At 33.8% G+C, this 22,134-nt stretch overlaps 3 protein-coding genes across 7 annotated transcripts; all 3 read left to right on the top strand.

Annotated features, from left to right (window-relative positions):
* Positions 1-2,778: 2,778 nt before the first annotated feature.
* Positions 2,779-5,415, top strand: LOC103422717 (tropinone reductase homolog At2g29330-like). Of its 3 annotated transcripts, none has more exons than XM_008360777.4 (5): positions 2,779-3,021; positions 3,201-3,408; positions 4,035-4,251; positions 4,521-4,627; positions 5,045-5,415. In XM_008360777.4, exons 1-5 carry the CDS (start codon positions 2,948-2,950, stop codon positions 5,231-5,233), a joined length of 795 nt encoding a protein of 264 aa, XP_008358999.3. In that variant the 5' UTR covers positions 2,779-2,947; the 3' UTR covers positions 5,234-5,415. The 3 variants fall into 3 exon arrangements, with proteins under 3 accessions (XP_008358999.3, XP_070663854.1, XP_070663855.1); XM_070807753.1 differs by having other exon boundaries at positions 2,787-3,021; positions 3,201-3,372; XM_070807754.1 differs by having other exon boundaries at positions 2,953-3,020; positions 3,198-3,408.
* Positions 5,416-7,184: 1,769 nt separating this feature from the next.
* Positions 7,185-9,443, top strand: LOC103422716 (tropinone reductase homolog At1g07440-like). Of its 3 annotated transcripts, none has more exons than XM_008360776.4 (5): positions 7,185-7,389; positions 7,571-7,778; positions 8,054-8,270; positions 8,531-8,637; positions 9,068-9,443. In XM_008360776.4, the coding sequence occupies exons 1-5, from the start codon at positions 7,316-7,318 to the stop codon at positions 9,254-9,256; spliced, it is 795 nt and encodes a 264-aa protein (XP_008358998.1). In that variant the 5' UTR covers positions 7,185-7,315; the 3' UTR covers positions 9,257-9,443. The 3 variants fall into 3 exon arrangements, with proteins under 3 accessions (XP_008358998.1, XP_070663853.1, XP_017184281.1); XM_070807752.1 differs by having other exon boundaries at positions 7,234-7,389; positions 7,571-7,742; XM_017328792.2 differs by having other exon boundaries at positions 7,287-7,388; positions 7,568-7,778.
* Positions 9,444-14,751: 5,308 nt separating this feature from the next.
* On the top strand, positions 14,752-21,238 carry LOC103412852 (tropinone reductase homolog At5g06060-like). The gene is made up of 5 exons (XM_070807751.1): positions 14,752-14,895; positions 15,425-15,635; positions 18,507-18,726; positions 20,181-20,287; positions 20,776-21,238. Exons 1-5 carry the CDS (start codon positions 14,807-14,809, stop codon positions 20,962-20,964), a joined length of 816 nt encoding a protein of 271 aa, XP_070663852.1. The 5' UTR covers positions 14,752-14,806; the 3' UTR covers positions 20,965-21,238.
* Positions 21,239-22,134: the final 896 nt, after the last annotated feature.

The raw sequence follows: 22,134 nt of genomic DNA, 5'->3' as shown, positions 1-22,134 counted from the left end.
ACCATCTCAAACCATCGTTCCCAACAGACGCCTGAGATCGGCTAAACACAACCCCCAAACTGGATGGAGAGAAGATTGCGACATCCTCCAAACAACACCACCAAGATCGCCAGTTAATTGGAAATGATCGACATGTATGATTAGAACAATAAAAAATGCTTCTATAATCTATGCAAACTTCAAGCAATAGGTAGTAGTAGAAGCAGGAAATTCAAATAAATAGATTTTATTGAGAAGCAACAAAACTCCTCAAGAAGCATTGCACATCATCGTTTTCCTTACATGGCTGATCATAAAATTAATTTTCTGGATTACTGGACGGCATATCTCTATCAATGCTCAACGATACAAGTAATTTTTTTTTTGGTTCTTGGAAAAAAAATTAGATAGGAATCTTATTACGTTTCATGTAATATGCCCCTTTTTTACTTTTCGTTCAATTAAAAATTAAAAAATAATTAATTTAAGTGGTGAGGTGAACTTAGATGATAGATGTCAGAAAAATGCTTTAAACTGAACCCTCCAAAGATTACATAAATATGGTTTGGACAACTTGCTTATCAACTATTCTCAGAACTTCATATGTCTAGCTTGTTGTAGAGCCTGTTTCCAATTCGAAATGCTGTTTAAATAACTAAAGCAATTGCAGAGACATGATAATGTTAAGTAAAAATAGTTTAAAATGTTTTTGGTTTAAAAGATACTTGGAAGTGTTTTGCGGAAGACAAACATGCTACGCAATGTAAAAAAAAAAAAAAAATACTTTCAAAGGGAGCCATATTTTCATCCCATCAGACCGAGATTCTTACGTATAGTCGTGGGAATATTTAACTCATTCTGTGACCCTTAACAAGATTGCATTAAAAAAAAAAATTACATTTTATCTCTTTAAGTTTGAGATCGATTGTAACTTCTTACAATATTTTTAAAATATTTTAATTTCATACATTTACTTATCATTTTATTTCAATTTCATATATATTGTTATCTTACAAACATTTTAATTTCATGCATCTACTTATCATTTTATATCAATTTCATATATACAATTAAATGATGACGTGACAAATATGAGATCTACATTTATGCTGACATGATTGCTAAATTTATGCCATGACAAACAAATTAATTTTTTATGCATTTAAAATATAATAATTTACACTTAAAAAATAAAAAAAAAACTGAAACCCATCTTCCCCACCTACCTTCTTCCTCTCCTCGACTCTCTTCACCTACCCTCCCATCCAAAAAAACCACCCGCAACCGCCCCCCTTCCCCTTCCCCGCAACCCAAACCCACCCCTTCCCGCCCCACCCCCACCTCCCCCGCAACCTCCCCCCCCCACCCCACCCTACATCTTCTCGAGCAACCTCGCCGCCTTTCTTTCTCCAAACTCGTTTTCCTCCTCCTCTTCAACCCTTAACAACTTCAAAAGCTCCAAATTGATGAAATTGTGTTCATTTTATGAATTCCTTTGATTTGCAAATTTAAAAAATTGTAAAGATTTTGAAAATTTCATTTCAACTCCATTTAAAATTGACGAAATAGGATCTGGGCTTGAAGCCCCCTTTCACCACGAAAATAGAAAATAAATGAGGATTTGGCTTGATACAGGCGCTAGACGGTGCTAGTGGATGCAGGTGCAGTACAAATATGGTAAGGGTACCGGCTTTTTTGGTTACATCTGCTCGAGGCAAGCAGGTCGGGCTTGTGGATGCAGGGGTCTGGGCGCGGTGCGGTGGTTCAAACAGATTGCGGCAGAGGTCATCGCGACAATCAAATGGCAGCTCTTTGTGGTTCATCGGGTCTAATATCGTAGCGGTGGTTCAGAACAGATTCGTGGTTCAGAATCGATCAGGTGCGGCAGTGGTTTGGGCTTCAATCAGATTTATGGTCTGGGTTTCAGTAGCGGGTCGATATCTGGTTGCAGGTCCTTGCGTGAATGGATAAGGGCATGTGCGAACGATCCGTGAAATTTGCCCATGGCTGATCGTACATGGGGCTATGCCGATAGAGAGATGGAAGCTGTGCGCGTTTCTCTTTACGGCTAGGGTTTCGTAGGTGCGTTGGTGGTGGTGCTGGAGGAGGAAGAGGGTGATTGCCCAGATGCCCTTTTCAATTTTTGTTTGTTTTTAATTATAATATAAATTGATTTTTTATTAAATAATCCTTTTTTATTATTTTCTTATTCACATGGTGCAAAGTTGAGAATCATGTCATCATTTACCACATTATCATGTAACGGTTGACTTAACAGATATTTTAACGGATGTATAAAACTGAAAATAAAATATAATTAAATGTATGAAATTGAAATGTTTTAAAGATGTTGTATAAGGTTGTAATTTATACCATACTTGATGGGGTAAAATGTAATTTAACCTTAAAAAATGTGGAGCAAGAAGAATTGTATGCCTATAAACAATACTCTCAATGATATGTCTATTTGCTGAAAAATTAACCAAAAAGACATCGATCTCGTTCAGGACGAACCGTAATACCTTCCTTTTGTTTTCTAGCTCCAAAAGTATCTTTGCTTTCTAGTTCCAAAAGTTTGTTGAAATAGTGTTCTTTAAACTTTGATTCTTTATAGTGTATAATTCATTAGTGTCACGAATCAAGTTTTCAAAACGAGCTTTATAGAATACGAGTTTAGAATTCGTACTGAACTATTGAACGATTGAATCGAAAGTTGTATGAAATAGAAAGTCATTGAACGATGTTGAAATTGGATGAAATATAATTTAGTCAAATTCAAATTGGACAATCAATTTGCATAGTTTGCCACGCCAAAACAAGCAAACAAAATGTTGCAAGTTGCTGAATGAATAGATGGCACGCGTACTTTTCCCTGGCCGCCAAAATATACAATAGTTATCCTATCGAAAAGAAATATAATAAAAACCACAAAGTATTTGCATAAAGATAGATTAGAGAGCAGATAGAGATGAATAGCAGAGAGAGGAGATGGTCTCTTCGTGGAATGACAGCTCTTGTCACCGGTGGAACCAAAGGAATTGGGTTAGCTTCTATATTTGGATACTTAAGAACATTAATCTTCTTTTAGTTTCAATTTTCCTATACATCCAATGCAATATTCTCTTTATTTCTCCACTTGTCCCATGTTTTCTTCTGTTTTAGAATTATGGGTTTGAATTATTTTGTATTGCTCTATGTTAAATTAGTAAAGTTTTATTTAGGTATGCGATAGTGGAGGAATTGGCAGGGCTGGGTGCAATTGTGCATACTTGTTCCCGAAATGAAGTTGACCTTAATGACTGCCAGAGTCAGTGGGAGAAGAAGGGTTTTCAAGTCACAGGCTCAGTCTGTGATGTGGTGTCAAAAACCCAAAGAGAGGAGCTTATAAACAAGGTCTCATCACTTTTTGATGGCAAACTCAACATCCTTGTAAGTAAAGATTGATCAGTTGAAGGGCTGGTTTGGTATTGTTGTGTTTTGAAAAAAATTGTTTCTGCTATGCTGTGAGAATAAGCAACTGTAAAATAAAGCAGTAGAGTGTTTGGTAAACTTTTTTGTAAAAGTACTTTTAAAAAAAAAAACAATATTATAGTGTTTGATAAACTTTTATGTAAAACAGATGTGAAAAAAAAACTGGTTTTTCAAAGCTAGGTTTTGCAGCTTTGTGTTTTTGGTTTTTTTTCACCCAAAACTGTGAAAAAAAGTTGAAGCTGAATGTTTACCAAACATAAAAAAGCTGGGAACTTTTTTTGATATCTACTTTTTTCAGAATCACCTCAGTACCAAACCAGGACGAAATAAGATATGTGGATGAATCATGAATCATCATCACACTTTCAAGACAAACTAAACATCCTCTCGTAAATAACTCTGTTGTACACATTTCAAAATTCAATAATTTGTAAGATTGTAAGTTTTTTAAAACTCAAAAATGTGTACACGTATATATGTACTTTTTACGTTTAATACACATAATTTTCATGCATTTTTCAATAATACATATAAGCTAAAATCGTTATGTTATGCTAAACCTTTACAATAATGTCTTGTTATAGATAAACAATGTGGGGACTAGCTTGACGAAAGCAACGCTAGAGTACACAGCTGAAGATTACTCATTCATAATGAGTACCAATCTTGAATCTGCTTACAACTTTTGCCAGCTTTCACATCCTCTTCTCAAAGCTGCAGGAGCTGCTAGCATTGTTTTTTTGTCCTCTACTGCTGGTGTGGTCTCAATAGATGGTGAATCTATATATTCTGCCACTAAAGGTGCTTATAGTTAATCCTTATATAGATTTCCGACTTTTATTAAAAATTGAAAAGTATCATATATTGTTTATAATTAGTTAAAAATTCATTCAATTCTTTGAAAAAAATATATCACTTTTAGACTAACACCTTACATCAGATTAAAAAATTTAAAAGTATCATATATTGTTTATATCACTTTTAGACTAACCTAAAATTTGATTACGCTGTTTTTGGTGTGTGATTTTTAATGTTAGACCAAAGTGTGGCTTTTCTTTACTGTATCTCAGGTGCAATGAATCAGTTAGCAAAAAACTTAGCATGTGAGTGGGCGAAGGATAACATAAGGACCAACAGTGTGGCACCTTGGTTCATCACGACTCCCCTCGCTGAACCTGTAAGATTATTCGGATCACGTTCTTGTGCATGCATTTTATTTTTATTTATTTTTAAATACAATCGATGTTGCGGCAGGAAAATCAAAACTACATATAAGATACATGAGTGAATTCTTTTAACATCTTATATTTACAATCATCTCATAATTTCAAGCCAATTCGTATTTCGTTGATGATTCTGCCAAAAGCCCATAATTGAAATTAGAATAAAAAGTTGGGTTTTGCCAAAAGTCCATATGTCTTGTTTATTCATGTATAGGTTCTTAGACCTGACTTGTTTACAGCAAGTTTAGATCATACTTCTAATCTTAATTAATTTGTTTACGAATAACTTGACCAATTATTAAGATCGTCGCTAATACATGTGTCCTACACATCCATTCTCTTTTCATCTATTATCTCTTCTTTGCATGCAGTTTCTCCGAAATGAAAAGAAATTGGAGATGATAAACTCTCGGTGCCCTTTAGGACGTCCTGGAGAGCCAGAGGAGGTGTCTTCCTTGGTAGCATTTCTATGTCTACCTGCAGCCTCTTACATTACTGGGCAGACTATTATCGTCGACGGCGGGGTGACCGTCAATGGCTTGCTCTTCCAAGGAGCATGACTTGGAAACAGTTCTGCATGGATACATAATTGCATATGCAGTCGTAGAGACAGTGCTGCAGGTCTGGAAAAATAAAATCTCGTATCTAATTCTAAAGTGGTGTGCTTTAATTGTATGTGAAAATAGGTGACATTAATTTATAATTTAATATGTAAATAAAAGATTGCCAACCATTCGGTCTATTGACATTTCGTTTCACTCTAGTAGAAGAGCTTCCAAGTTTGGAAAATTTTTTTTTGTTGTTTATTTAAAGGATAAAATTATTATCAAGACAACATAATTACAAAGAAAGAAGCTCAATCACAATAAGCACACAACATAGATGTAGGCCTCCAGAGTAAAGCAAAAATGGCCCAAAACAAAAGTTTGAGACCACCACAAAAGAAAAAAACCGCAACAAACCCTAGCAACTTGCTACCCTTCGCCGCCGCTAGAACGCCACCAACAAACGCCTGAGATCACGCCAAACCTGATGAAGAGAAGACTCCAACATCTCAAAGAGCACCACCGAAATCGCCAGTTCATTGAAAATGATCGACATGTATGTATGATCAAAACAATAAAAAATGCTTCTATAACATGTTCAAACTTCAAGCATTAGGTAGTACTAGAAGCAAGAAATTCAAATGACTAGATTTTATTGAGAAACAACAAAACTCCTCAAGAAGCATTGCACATCATCTTTTTCCTTGGCCCCTCAAAGATACAACAAGGCTGATGACATGTTCCTATCAATACTCAACGATACAAGATTTTTTATGTTCTTAGCAAAAAATTAAGACAGGGATCTTATTATCAGTGACAAAGTCAGCATAAGATCATTGGTTGCTCTTGACCCAACAAGTTAAAAACCTTCATGTATATTTGTTTGCGTATTATATTTGACCCCTATAAACAACTAAGGCAAACGAAATTTACAACCTCCTCCTCCTACTTCTTCTACTTTATTCTATCACATTTGTCTTCTTTCTCTCCTCTTGTGTGTGATTCTATTGTGACCACCATGTGCTCAATGAAATACCTTAGTTGACAAGTCTTAACAATCTTCAACATTACTCCACGGCATCTTGCATCCACCATTGACAAGCCTCTACAATAATAATAGTTGTCGACATACGTTAGCATAAGCTTTCGGTATATGTTGGCAGGAATTGGTAGGTGCCTACTAGGTGCTCGACGAAATACTCCAATGAAGCTTTTTTAGTTGATATGATGACCCTACATTCATGTTATATGTCCCTTTTTTTTCTTTTCGTACAATTAAAGATTAAAAAATAATTAAACTTAAGTACTGAGGTGAACTTAGACGAGAAATGTTACAAAAACTCTTTAAGCAACATCAACTGACCCCTCCAAAGATTACCTAAAGATGATTTGGACGACTTGCTCTTTAAGTATTCTCATAACTTCATATGTCTAGCTTGTTACAGGGGGCGGTTTCCAATTGAAAGTGCTAGTGAAATAACTAAAGCCCTTTTAAATATGATGATGTTAAGTAAAAATAGTTCAAAATGTTTATGGGTTTAAACAATACTCTCAATGACATGTCTATTTGCTGAAAAATTAACCGAAAAGACATCGATCTCGTTCAGGACGAACCGTAATACCTTCCATTTGTTTCTAGCTCCAAAAGTATCTTTGCTTTCTAGTTCCAAAAGTTTGTTGAAATAGTGTTCTTTAAACTTCAATTCTTTATAGTGTATAATTCATCGGTGTCACGAATCAAATTCAAAACGAGCTTTATAGAATATGAGATTAGAATTCGTCCTGAATTATTGAATCACTGTGTAACGATTGAATCGAAAGTTGTATGAAATAGACAGTCATTGTAAGATGTTGAAATTGGATGAAATATAATTTAGTCAAATTCAAATTGGACAATCAATTTGCATTAGTTTGCCACGTCAAAACAAGCAACCAAAATGTTGCAAGTTGCTGAATGAACAGATGGCACGCGTACCTTTCCCTGGCCGCCAAAATATACAATAGTTATCCTATCGAAAAGAAATATAACCGAAACCACAAAGTATTTGCATAAAGATAGATTAGAGAGCAGACAGGAAGATTAGAGAGCAGATAGAGATGAATAGCAGAGAGAGGACATGGTCTCTACGTGGAATGACAGCTCTTGTCACCGGTGGAACCAAAGGAATTGGGTTAGCTTCTCTAAATTTGGATACTTAAGAACATTAATCTTCTGTTAGTTTTAATTTTCCTATACATCCAATGCAATATTCTCTTTATTTCTCCACTTGTCCCGTGTTTTCTTCTGTTTTAGAATTATGGGTTTGAATTATTTTGTATTGCTCTATGTTAAATTAGTAAAGTTTTATTTAGGTATGCGATAGTGGAGGAATTGGCAGGGCTGGGTGCAATTGTGCATACTTGTTCCCGAAATGAAGTTGACCTTAATGACTGCCTGAGTCAGTGGGAGAAGAAGGGTTTTCAAGTCACTGGCTCAGTCTGTGATGTGGTGTCAAAAACCCAAAGAGAGGAGCTTATAAACAAGGTCTCATCACTTTTTGATGGCAAACTCAACATCCTTGTAAGTAGAAGACTGATCAGTTGAAACAACATATGTGCATGAATCATGAATAACCATCATCACACTTTCAAGACAAACTAAACATCCTCTCATAAATAATTATGTTTGTTGTACACATTTCAAATTTCAATAATTTGTAAAATTGTACGTTTTTTAAAACTCAAAGATGTACTTTTTTACGTTTAATACACATAATTTTCATGTATTTTTCAATAATACATATAAACTAAAATCGTTATGCTATGCTAAACCTTTTCAATAATGTCTTGTTATAGATAAACAATGTGGGGATTGTCGAAGCGAAAGCAACGGTAGAGTACACAGCCGAAGATTACTCATTCATAATGAGTACCAATCTTGAATCCGCTTACAACTTTTGCCAACTTTCACATCCTCTTCTCAAAGCTGCAGGAGCTGCTAACATTGTTTTTCTGTCCTCTACTGCTGGTGTGGTCTCAATAAATGGTGCATCTATATATTCTGCTGCTAAAGGTGCTTATAGTTAATTTTCTTATATAGATTTCGACTTTTATTAAAAATTGAAAAGTATCATATACTGTTTATACTTAGTTAAAAATTCATTCAAATCTAAATATCACTTTTAGACTAACACCTTAAATCAGATTAAAAAATTGAAAAGTATCATACATTGTTTATATCACTTTTAGACTAACCTAAAATTTGATTACGCTGTTTTTGGTGTGTATTTTTAATGTTAGACCAAAGTGTGGCTTTTCTTTATTGCATCTCAGGCGCAATGAATCAGTTAGCAAAAAACTTAGCATGTGAGTGGGCGAAGGATAATATAAGGACCAACAGTGTGGCGCCTTGGTTCATCACGACTCCCCTCTCTGAACCTGTAAGATTATTTGGATCACGTTCTTGTGCATGCCTTTTATTTTTATTTTTTTTAAATACAATCGATGTAGCGGCAAGAAAATCAAAACCACATTTAAGATACATGAGTGAATTGTTTTAACTTCTTATATTACAATCATCTCATAACTTCAAGCTAATCCGTATTTCGTTAATGAGTCTGCCAAAAACCTATGGTCAAAATTAGAATAAAAAGTTGGGTTTTGCCGAAAGTCCATATGTCTGTATAGGTTCTTAGACCTGACTTGTTTACAGCAAGTTTTTCGGTGAAAAGTTTACAGCAAGTTTAGATCATACATCTAGTCTTAATTAATTTGTTTACGAATAGCTTGACCAATTTTTAAGATCGTCGCTAATATATGTGTCCTACACATCCATTCTCTTTTCATCCATTATCTCTTCTATGCATGCAGGTTCTCCGAAATGAAAAGAAATTGGAGATGATAAACTCTCGATGCCCTTTAAGACGTCCTGGAGAGCCAGAGGAGGTGTCTTCCTTGGTAGCATTTCTATGCCTACCTGCAGCCTCTTACATTACTGGGCAGACTATTATCGTAGACGGCGGGGTGACCGTCAATGGCTTGCTCTTCCAAGGAGCATGACTTGGAAACAGTTATGCATGTATACATAATTGCATATGCAGTCATAGAGACAGTGTTGCAGGTCTGGAAAAATAAAATCTCGTATCTAATTCCAAAGTGGTGTGCTTTAATTGTATTTGAAAATAGGTGACATTAATTTCTAATTAAATAAGTAAAAGATTGCCAACCATATGGTATATTGACATTTCGTTTCACTCTAGTAGAAGAGCTTCCAAGCCTGGATTTTTTATTTTTTTTATTTTTTGGTTTGTTTAAAGGATAAAATCATTACCAAGACAATATAATTACAAAGAGGCTTTTTATTCAAAATGGTCTTTGAGATTTGCATCATCCATAAGTTTGGTCCCTAAGATTGTCCACCATCCATGATTTTGGTCCTTCCGTTGAAGCTTTTGGCCAGACGTTGGGGCAATTTTCAAAGCTTAGTAACTCAATTATTTCTTAACCAAATTCGACCTGTAATATATCAAAATGAAAATAAGAAAGTATAGAATAAGATTATATCTATTTGGAATCCCAATGGTTGCCAGAGATGGTCGGAAAATAGCCTCAAAGTTGACTGGTCTGAGGGAAAACTGGAAAACTCGCCGGAAACTGGGTAAACTTTAAATGTTCATAACTTCTTCAATACTCAACAAAATTAAGTGATTCAAAAACAAAAATCATACTTCTCGACGAGAGGAAGAGAATGGTACCCTTTTCAACAGACACTTTCGAGCCATTTTACGGCCAAACCACGACAAGTTAGCCGTTGAAAAAGGTAACATTCTCTTCTTCTCGTTGAAAAGTATGATTTTTGTTTTTGAATCACTTGATTTCGTTGAGTATTGAAGAAGTTATGAACGTTTAAAGTTTACCTAATTTTCGGCAAGTTACCGGCAAGTTTTTCAGTTTTTCTTCGGACCAGTCAACTTTGAGGCTATTTTCTGACCATCTCTGGCAATCATTGAGCTTCCAAATAGATATAATCTTATTTTACACTTTCCTATTTTCATTTTGATATATTATGGGTCGAATTTGGTTAAGAAACGATTGAGTTACGAAGCTTTAAAAATTGCCCAAACTTCCGGCCAAAAGCTTCAGCGGAAGGACCAAAATCATGGATGGTGGACAATCTCAGGGCTACTTCTATTGATTTTAAATCTTAAGGACCAAACTTATGGATGATGCAAATCTCATGAACCATTTTGAATAAAAAGCCTTACAAAGAAAGAGACTCAATCACAATAAGCACACAACATAGACGTGGACCTCCAGAGTAAAGCAAAAATGGCCCAAAACAAAAGTGTGAGGCCACCATAAAAGAAAAAACCGCAACAAACTCCAGCAACTTGCTACCCTCCGCAACCGCCAGAACGCCACCAACCAACCATCTCGAACCATCGTCCCAACAGATGCCTGAGATCACGCCAAACACGGCCTCCAAACCTGATGAAGAGAAGACTCCAACATCCTCCAAAGAGCACCATCGAGATCGCCAGTTCATTGAAAATGATCGACATGTATGATCAGAACAATAAAAAATGCTTCTATAACATGTTCGAACTTCAAGCATTAGGTCGTACTAGACAAAGTCAACATAGGATCATTGGTTGCTCTTGATATCAACAACTTAAAAACCTTCATGTATATTTGTTTGTGTATTGTATTTGACCCCTATAAACAACTAAGGCAAACAAAATTTACAACCTCCTCCTCCCACTTTTTTTTTTTCTACTTTATTCTATCACATTTGTCTTCCTTCTCTCTTCTTGTGTGCGACTCTATTGTGACCATCATGTGCTCGATGAAATATCTTAGTTGACAAGCCTTAACAATCTTCAACATTACTCCGCGGTATCTTGCATTCACCATTGACAAGCCTATAAAATAATAGTAGTTGTCGACATACGTTAGCCTAAGCTTTTAGTATGTGTTGGTAGGCATTGGTAGATGCCTACTAGGTGCTTGATGAAATAGTCCAATGAAGCTTTTTTAGTTGATATAATGATCCTATTATTTGAAAATTCTAACTTCACCATTGCTTATTACGTTAATGTAATATGTCCTTTTTTTTCTTTTCGTGCAATTAAAGATTAAAAAATAACTAAACTTAAGTGCTGAGGTGAACTTAGACGAGAGATGTTACAAAAACCCTTTAAGCAACATCAACTGACCCCTCCAAAGATTACCTAAAGATGATTTGGACAACTTGCTCTTCAAGTATTCTCATAACTTCATATGTCTAGCTTGTTATAGGGGGCGGTTTCCAATTGAAAGTGTATTTGAAAGAACTAAAGCTCTTTTAAATATGATGATGTTAAGTAAAAATAGTTCAAAATGTCTCTGGGTTTAAAGAGAACTTGAACAGTTTTCTGGATTAAGCACGTGCTATGCAATTTTTGAAATCTTAAAAAAAAACAAAAAAAAAACACTTGTATTTATATTAAAAAATTCGATATGGTTAAAATAAAAAGAAAACTAATGAAAAGGGCTTGAAAATTTTAAGTTTTAATGATAAGGACAAAATAAAGGGTAAAGTGAATAGTACCATGATTGACTTTTTAGTGTAAAAATGTGGTTGTTCGTTAAAGTGAATAGTACCGGGTGCTTTTCGTTAAAGTTCCCTAAAATAAAACCGCTTCTAAGAAAAAATACTTTTAATAAAAAAATATTTTCAAACGGAGCATAGTTTCATCCCACCTGTTGCCGAGATTCTTACGCATCATCGTGTGAGTATTAAACTTATCGTTTGACCATTAACAACAGATTGCATTAAAAAAAATACAAGGTAGAATTGTATGCCTTCAGACAATAGTCTCAATGACATATCTATTTGCCAAAAGTTAAACCAAAAAGTCATCGATCTCACTCTTGATGTGGGACTGTAAACACACAAGTTCTCTCCCACTCTAATATTTTCCATTTGTATTCCTGTTCCAAAAGTATCTTTGAAATAACGGTTCTTTATGTACCGTTTGGTACGTGGAACAGGAACGGAATGGGATGGGACGAGGCGTTCCGTTTCACGTTTGGTGGGCCTAAAACGGATGGAACGCGCTGTTCCACGAGACGAATTTTGGGTGAATTTTCGTTCCACCTCACCCCTAGAACGACTCGTTCTACATCCGTGGAACACAAAATTATAAAATCTCCGTCTCCTTTTTCTTCCTCTTTGTTTCCATCCGAGGGCATCTTTGCTCCCTCTCCGTTTCGTCCCGTCCTGTCCCGTCCCGTCCCGTCCCATTCCGTTCAGTCTCATCCGGTTCCGTCTCGTCCCATCTGCGTACCAAACGATACCTTAATTTCCAATTCTTCATGTGTTGCATTCTTTCATATTTTAAGCTAATCGCCATTAGTACTATCCACCTAAGAAATGAGATTTTGAGTTTAACTCTTGGAAATAATGAGTTTAATATCAATTTATTATGCTGACTTGGAGTTCCCCACTAATAAGCATCTGACACCTATCCTTCTACTTCTTAAGTGACACTAAAATACCCATTTTACCCTTATATTCATTTCACAAAATAGTTAAATAATTAAAAAAAAATCGAAGTTGTGGGGTGAGCTCCAACGCTTTCCTGCAAATCGAAAATACCCATTTCTCCATCTCCCATCCGCATCCCCATCCCCCATACCCATTCTCCATCCCTCCACGGTTCCACCAGTCCACCCATCCTGCCCTTCCGCATCATCTCTCTCCCTATCTCTGTCTTTCTCTCTCTCTCTTCCCTTTTTTATTTCTTCTCTTTCCTGCTCCAGAGTAAGAACAAAAACGATGTCGGCGAACTCCGGCTGATAGATCGAGATTGACGACAGCATATCTGAGTTGGGTTGCCGCCGTCAATCTCTGGGTTCCATGTAGAGGTAAGAGCAGAAGAGAGAGGGGAAAGGAAAGAAAGAGAAAGTCGAACAGGGAGAAGGATGATGATGCCAGAAAAATCACCGACCGGTGATGAAGGTGGGTGCGGGTGGTTCGGCGTCGTCGTCATGCTCGGGAGACCTTGATGTCATTTTTGAGTTTATTTTAAAATATTTGTCAATTTTTAAATTTACAAGAATAAAATATACAGATATCAAATGTTCATGGAATTCCCAGTCAGCGTATGTGACAGGTACCTGGAAAAACTTCTCAAGAAAGAGAAGAAATATATCATGGTATACTATGAGAATTTTGTAGTATTTCTAGAACATGAACTACTACATTATATACGACATAACACAAGTGGTAAGAGAAATAATTTTAAACATTTCACCTTTATACCATGACATATAGTATATTCAATTATATTCCAAAAACACTGAAAAAGCTCTTATATGATACATTATATACTATTGTTTTTGCAATTCCAAGGGAGCCAATGTTTTTTTCTAAACTAAATTAGAAATGGCAAAGAAAAGTTACGATCCGTTACTCTTAAAAAAAGAAGATTGGATTTTGCGACCTTTGTCGGTAGAATAAAAAGCTAGCCGGGTCTCTTTCTTTTGTTTCTTTAAACAGCCAGGTCATAATCAGATTTTTATAAACAAAGCGAATCAATGCGATTTAGTTTGTCCCTATAAAACCAGAATAAAAAATTGGATATTGAGTAGAATTTCGATTTCGATTTGTCACGCTTAGCAAGGTGCTGTTCAGATTTGAGGGATGCTAGTCACGTTTTATTCAACAGGAAGGTGTTGTTTAGATTTGAGGGATGCGAGCTATATCACTTTAATCTTCTCATTTTACTTTTTATGTCTCATTTTTATTATACAATGTTGCTTCATGATGGGAATTATTTCTGAAAAAGTGGTCTACATGATAGATATTTCGATCATCAAGTAATATTGCAACATGAGAAGAAAAGCCAAAAATATAAAAAAAAGATCTAAGTGATAAGCTTGCTAATATTCCCCTTCAAATTATTTAGTTTCACAGTGCTATTAAGGTAAGAAAGTGAAAAAATAATAATTATTTGGCACATTGTATATTCAATTAATTAACTCGTAAATAAAAAAATTATGAATTAGTACGCATAAGCTAGTGTGAGGTTCAAAGAAAATGAAACATACATAGTTGTCACACTTGGCTCTGAGTTCAAGAAACACTTCTATCAGATGACTTTTAAAAACACTTCTGTTAGACAATTTAGGCTGATCATATAATCACATAATACTGTCGCCATGAGGAAGGTTTAGATTTAAATTTTTTCTCTCTAAGTTGAGCAAGATTATAGAGTAAATGAAGTTGTGATGATTTAAATTTTCAAAATCTAGTTGTAATTTTACATGCAGTGATGCAGAGAATAGTCCCCCACAAAAAAATCTAGTTGTAATTTTACATGCAGTGATGCAGAGAATAGAATCCCCCACAAAAAAGGTAAGAGAGAGAGAGAGAGAGAGAGAGAGAGAGAGAGAGAGAGAGAGAGAGAGAGAGAGAGTATATCTCAAATTTAGGCGCATGCACTTTTCATGTGTTTTGCATGTGTTAGCACGTGTTTTACGGTACATTATAACAAGTAACTAGTTCATTTCTAATATAAAAAGTGCACGGATGGAAGTGGGATGAATTGAGAGAGAGAGAGAGAGATGGCGAATGCAGAGATCAATGGCAGAGGTCGCAGATGGTCTCTTGAGGGAAAGACTGCTCTTGTCACTGGTGGAACCAAAGGGATGGGGTTAGTCTTCTCTTTACTTTTTGTCACTCACGTTTGTGTTTTCCCAGCTGATAAGTGCATCTACATTGCTATTTCATTCCAGTTTTTGGTTGATACAGAGCAAGAAAATCAATTGATACCATAGATACCAATGACACAAATTTTGAACTCTACAACCCTAACAAATAAGGCAGTTTTTTTTTACCCAGAGGCCATACCCGTTGTTCCACATTTCCATTTAAACATGTTTATGCGTTTTTACTGACCAAATCTAGCGACTAGCAACACAACCATTTTCTAACCTAGATATTCTACAGTACTCTGGATTGTCTCTTTTAAGTGCTGGATCTTTGGTAAAAACAAAAGAAAATAAGATTTGGCGGTTAAAAATTTCAGAGCACCAGTGTATCTTTGTCTAACCTAACGTTGCTAGAAAGTTTGAGAGAAGAGATTTGATGAGTGTGTAATGGATCTATTTTTTTTTTTTTTTGGAAAAGCGTGTAATGGATCTTTACACTGCGATAAATGTACGTAATGTGTTTATTATTAGGTGTGCTATTGTGGAGGAACTGGCGGGGCTAGGTGCAGCTGTTCATACTTGCTCTCGGAGTCAAGGGCAGCTGGATGACTGCTTGAGTCAATGGAAGGCCAAGGGTTTTCATCAAGTCACTGGTTCAATCTGTGATGTGTCTTCAAGAGCACAAAGGGAGGAGTTAATAAACAAGATCTCATCACAATTTAACGGAAAACTTAACATCCTTGTAAGTACTCTATATTTATTAATTAATTTCTCAGTTTAATTTGTTGTACTAATAGTTTATAGAAAATAAAGTCATGATGAAACTCAAATACCTACTAATTAGTTTTAGGTTTAACATTTTTCGTTTGATTAGAGATTTTTTTTTTTAATTGTTGTAAATAGCTGTTTTATTAGTTGAAACTCAGCAATGCATGCACAAACCTTGAGCTAGAGAAAGGAAACCAAAGTCATTCATTATTACGTTAAAGTTTAGTTGGGTTTCTTGTGAATATATATGTATTTAATACAGGCGTTATCTGAGTAATTATATTAAATATATATAAGTATTTAATTTAAATATTTATTTTTTTAAATTCTAAAGATAAAATGTGCATTTTTCCTTTTTTGGTAAGAGTAATACTAGGAAGATCAATTATTTTTGTTCAAATCTTATGCACTCATTTTGTTTATAACATTTCTATGGCCTCTATTATTCATTGACACGTATAAATAAACTTATACCTCATTAACTTTGTTGTCGTCAAACAAAATGGTACATAATATTTTTTTTAGCCAAATTTGCAAACCATGTGATGTGTCACCAATAAGAAATAAACACGTTAATTAATAGTTAAGTATAATCTAATCATCACTAACCATGTCATATAGATTACAAATTTGATTTAAATTAAGGGAACTATTATTAGCACTCCACAAATCTTATTATACACTCCTCCCAAGTGTATTTATCTTTCTAATTATAGAAAATTTGAAGTGAAAAATGAGATTTTTAGAATGCCAATAATAATTCCTTAAATTAATACTCCCACTAGCATTATCTTCTTTTCGCTTGATAATGGAAAGGGGAAACGAAAGAGATTATTTTTAAGGGTGAATTGCCAATTTAATCTCTGAATTATCACATCAGTGAAAATTAGGTTCCTAAATTATTTTTTCAGAAAAATTAGTTCTTGTATTATAAAAATCTGCCAATTACATTCATAATATTATATTCAAAGCTACTATATTCAATTTTCCATCAATTTAAGTCACGTTACTTACATGTGATACACATTAGAGGGTAGATTGGTAGTTTTCCATAAAGAAATAGTGTATGGAGTTAACTTTGGAAGGTAAATTGGTAGTTTTTCATAAGAAATAATGTAAGTTAACTTTAAAGGGTAAATTAGATGTTATATTTACAACCTATATGAAATGTGAAGGGCTTATAGGCAAGAAAATGACGGTATTACACTCTAAAGTGTGTCAAGTGACTTAAGTTGAAGAAAAATTGGACAAAATAGCTTTGAATATAATAGTAGGGATGAAATTAGCAATTTTTAATGAATTTAGAGACTTTATTTACTGAAAAAATAATTCAGAAATCTAATTTTCACTTAAGTAATAGTTCAGAGACTAAATCGGCATTTCATCCTATTTTTAATATTATCAGTCTGCTTTTTCAACAGATATGATAATATATTAATATTTCTGTTTTTATCTTTTATGAAAGATAAGATAATACTAATATATTAATATTTCTGTTTTCAAAAGATAAGATAATGCTGTTATCAAAGACAGGTGAGAATCCCGTTCGGTTCCCCTCCAGACCTCCATGCTTAATACTCAATAAAGGAATTCTTTTATTGGAAAAAATTTGTTGAATTATTAAAAAAAAAGAAAGATATATATTCATTAAAATAACTTTATCTTCCATATATCAGCAAAAACAAAAAAAAATTATTTCTTTATATAAAGTGATCATCTAGGGCTGCAAATTAGAATGTTGTTTCTAATTCCAACACTAAGATTTCCAAATTCGAACCTGAAATTTCTAAATCCGAATATTTTGTGAAAAATTGGAAAATCGGAAAGCATTTAAAGATTTCGAGAATTCTGAATTTCCGATTCAAATTTTTCCAAAGTATTTCAAACTTGTTCCAATATGTGGGATTCTTCAATTTAAAAATTAAGGTTGAATTACTAGTGTACCCCTGTAATTAATTTGTCATTCATTTGTAGTCCTAACTAATTAATGAAGGGATTTTAATGTTTCATCATCTTGGTGCTCGTAGGGTGTTTTTTGCAAGGATCGAAAATAATGTTTTCAATTTCCGTTTCGAAATTTCGGAATTGGACCGGATTACAATTTTTAAATTCAGAATTTTAGGCATATTTGGAAATATCAGAATTCGGTAATTATGAAAATTTTAGAACATAATTTGAAAATTCATATTTTATATAAGTTTTCGAATATTTTTTTAACTTTTGCGTACCTTCAGTTTATTGTTCATTCTTAATGCTTATGTATAAATTTAATTAATTTTGTAGTATACTATTATACTTATCCTTATTAATATATAAGTGTATGTTTTATATGAAAACAATGAACAATGTATCCAAAATTAACAATAAGATACAAAAGTTGATTACAAGATATATAATTTGACTAAATAATTTTTTTTCTTCAAAGTGCTGGGTATTCAAGCGGCATGCCAAATATCATAATACAATGGGGTAAATGATATATGTTTTCATGCTTCTCCACTTATTTTATGATATGTGGAGTACCCACTTGAATATGGTGCACACTAGAGAGATTTCTCCATTCTATGAGTCATTATTGTGCCTTTCCTAACTCAATTGCAATAACTCCATTATAAGCAACGCATAGTGGACTACATGGTTTTATTTTGAAAACGGACAAGAAAAACTTCATGAATTTAATCTAGAATAATATAAAAAGTCGTAGCATGTCTGCAATATATATCCTTTTTTTTAATTTATGAATTTAGCTTCTACGTACGTGAACCTAAAAATCCACTTCTAGCATTTCATGAACACTTGGGCTATCAGCTAGCTAATCATCGTGCTCCCCAATGTTTGCCTGTAGATAAACAATGTGGGAACTTCCGAATCAAAACCAACAGTTGATTGCACAGCTGAAGATTACGCATTTGTTACAACTACAAATCTTGAATCTGCTTACAATCTGTCCCAATTTGCGCATCCTCTTCTGAAAGCTTCAGGAGCTGGTAACATTGTTTTTGTATCATCTATTGCTGGGGTGGTATCAGTTGCAGGGATTGGAAGTGTATATGCTGCGACTAAAGGTACTGTTTTTTCAGCTAATTACAATATATTGCTTCAAACTTTCTTATAGAAATTTTTTCTTACGAACAAATGATTATAAAAAAGAGATCGTGTGATGATCTTTAGAGCTAGTTTGGTATTGTTGTGGTTTTTTTTTTTAAAATAACTTATTAAAAAAAATCTAGAACATCAAAAGTGTTTGGAAAAACAAAACAAAACAAAAAAATTGTTTTTTCAAATAACTTTTGTCAATGACAGTAGAAAAGCAAAAGCATGGTAGACCATGACATGTTTTTATTTTTTCAAACCACAGTAATCAATGCCCATTTAATGAAATTTTCAAATGACAAGTATACCCTCCACATATTTTACAAAATCACAATCTTTGCACCTACATTATTGTCTTTGACAGTAATTATATCACATTAAATACCATATCTTTTTTAATCATTTAACATATTCACAACAATTTATATAAAAGTTTACCAAACATTCAGACACTGTTGTTTGTTAAAAGCATTTTTACAAAAAAAAAAAAAAAAAAAAACCAAACACACAACAGCTTTATTTTATTGCTGTTTATTCTCACAGCACAGTAGAAACATATTTTTTTAAAAGTACAGTAATACCAAACTAGGCCTTAGACCATACATATAAACTGTAATATAGGTAGTGAAAATTGAGGAAAATTACTTGTTGGAAATTAGTTATTTATTTTATTACTATTTATGGTTTTCTTGTGAGTCAAGATAAGATTTCTTGTCCGTTAAAGATTATGGTTTTGCCTTAGTTTTCACTTTATATAGTAATGCTTGTATTTGTTATTATTAATGAGTCAGTCACATTGTAGTTTTTTAGTCGTCATGCCAATCTTTTTCTTCAATTAATAATATTATATTTGTTTATATATAGTCAATGTATTCTTCCGTTTGTTAGCCCCTTCGTTATTCGTATTATTTTCAACTTTACTAAACCAAACACAAGCATGGCATGATCATACTGATAGACCTAAATAAGCATATCGATGTGTTTGCTAATATACGTATGTTGTTGTATGTCGATCAATTAAAATCTTGCAGTCACCTTGAACACCAGTAACCTGCTTTAATTATGACCGTTGTGTTAGAGTGTATGAGTTAGTGAATGTAGGATTGTTACACTTGTCATAAGATTAGAAGGTATGTTTGTTATGTAGTTAAGATTGTTGTGTATAAATAGTATTGTACCTTGTATTACTTGGTCATTAAGAAATAAGATACACATTTCTCTTCTCTCTCTCTCTCTCTAGAAACTGTTCATCCTTACATACATCAAAGATCTTCAATCAATATTGGTTAACATGGTATCAATCGCGATGAGGAGGTTTCTAACAATAATATGATGGATAAATTTTTGTTTTTCATTTATGTAATTTCATTTTTAACGTCATTGTGTTATGAAAGCTTGTGACTCTTCTCTCTTAATTTATATTCAGGAGCAATAATTTCGTTGGCAAGATCCTTGGCTTGTGAGTGGGGAAAAGAAAACATAAGGGTCAACAGTGTAGCACCTTGGTTCATTCGAACACCCCTCTCTGCACCTGTGAGATCTCTAAACTCATAGTCTTCATATGCTTGCAATTTTAACAACTTTTAAGTTTTTTTCCTTTTTTATAAGTTTTGCTACTTCGGTAGGTATGTACATTATTTAGAAAGGTTAGTTCTTCCAGATAAGTATACTATATAAGAGTGGTGCTCACGCATTTTAATATAGATAAGTCCTACATACAATGTTACAATGCACAGCAAAGTCTTCAATTTTATGTGACTGAATAGCACATAGAGCATTGATGTGATCATATATGTAGCGTGTGTATAATCATAGTAATGCACCTAATTATCAAACTACCAAAATCAAAATCAAATCTAAAGAAGTCATCTCCTAAAAAAAAAGATGCTCATCTTATTCGTTCAAAATTGAGGCAAGTGAGATGCTGACATGTATGCATCCCTAGAGTAGAAAATTTGATGAGCAACTTTGGTTGACCTAATGCATTTACACATATAAGCTTATCTTTGTTTTCTCCACAGTTTCTCAGTGTGGAGAAATTTTCGAATGCGATCAACGCCCGAACCCCTTTAGGACGTCCTGGAGAGCCAGAAGAGGTTGCAGCTGTGGTGTCCTTTCTATGCCTCCCAGCAGCTTCTTACGTAACTGGGCAGACTATTGGCATTGATGGGGGAATGAGCGTCAATGGCTTCCCTTTCCCAGAACCATGAATTCGAAATAGCACATACAAATGTGTCATAATCCAAATATAGCACTTGTAGGTGGCGCTAGTGCTAAATACCACAGATGGTGAATAAAATCTAGGTCGAGTGATTTCAATAAGAGTACTTTGGCTACTTTGGTCATTTTGTGTGTTTTTTTTATTTAAAAAAGATAATTATGTTGTGGCGTAAGAATGAACAACTGTTATATGTATTAACACGTGAGTGAGTCTTTCGTAAACAATATTTTCATAAGTTTAATTTACATTTTCTTTTTCGATTATCCTGATAGAACTTAATAACCGCGACATCAGTGAATGAGTGCATGTCTTCCCACAATTTTAGCGTACAGAGATTTGTGAGCCAATGAATTAGAAAGCAAATTCCAAAAGAACTTCTCAAAACATCTGCGCTCCATTACACGTCTCCATACTAAACTCATCCATGCATTATAAAGTTGCATATCACATTAGCATCCTTTTTTTTTCATTTTTTTTTAAAAAAACCCAAGATTATGAGAATTGTCAATAACCCTCTTGATTTCCCCTTCATTAATCAGCCTAAATTACACGGCTTGATAGTGTGAAAATGGGTCCAAACAAGCATATGGGCTGAGCGTGTGAAAATAGGTCCAACAAATATTTAGAAGAAAATCAATTCAAGGAAAGGCAATGACTTTCACACTCAAAAATTGTTAAAAGAAAGTTCTAATGTTACCCTAAAGATTTGACGTCCAAACGAATAAAAGGTTGTTTTCAGCCTTGATTAAGTGCATAATAATATGTTGGTTGAAAATGATGGATCACCTATTTACATGTGGAACAATGCTTCGCTAGTCAAGCATGAGTAAGAATTCCTCCTCAAAATTCTGTGTTCAAATTACAAACTTTTGTGCTTAAGATCAAAAGCATTTATATTATTAATCACATTATAAAGATCATATCTACAAAAATTAAATTAAAATCAAAGTTGTTTAGTCAATCAATTGTAGCAAATACATAGACGGTTTGTAATACTTTTATCAATTTTGTTCATCTGTTTTTATACAGTTTAATGACTTAAACAACCTTAATTTAAATTAATTTTTTGCACAGACGATCTTTTAGAGTTATTTTTGATATAAAAATTTTCATCATAAAGACGAAGTTTGTTGAATTGACAACGAGTAATTTAGAGTAG

This window comes from Malus domestica, chromosome 11, assembly GCF_042453785.1.
Source record: "Malus domestica chromosome 11, GDT2T_hap1".
Classification (NCBI taxonomy): domain Eukaryota; kingdom Viridiplantae; phylum Streptophyta; class Magnoliopsida; order Rosales; family Rosaceae; genus Malus; species Malus domestica.
This window is presented reverse-complemented; position numbering and strand designations above follow the sequence as displayed.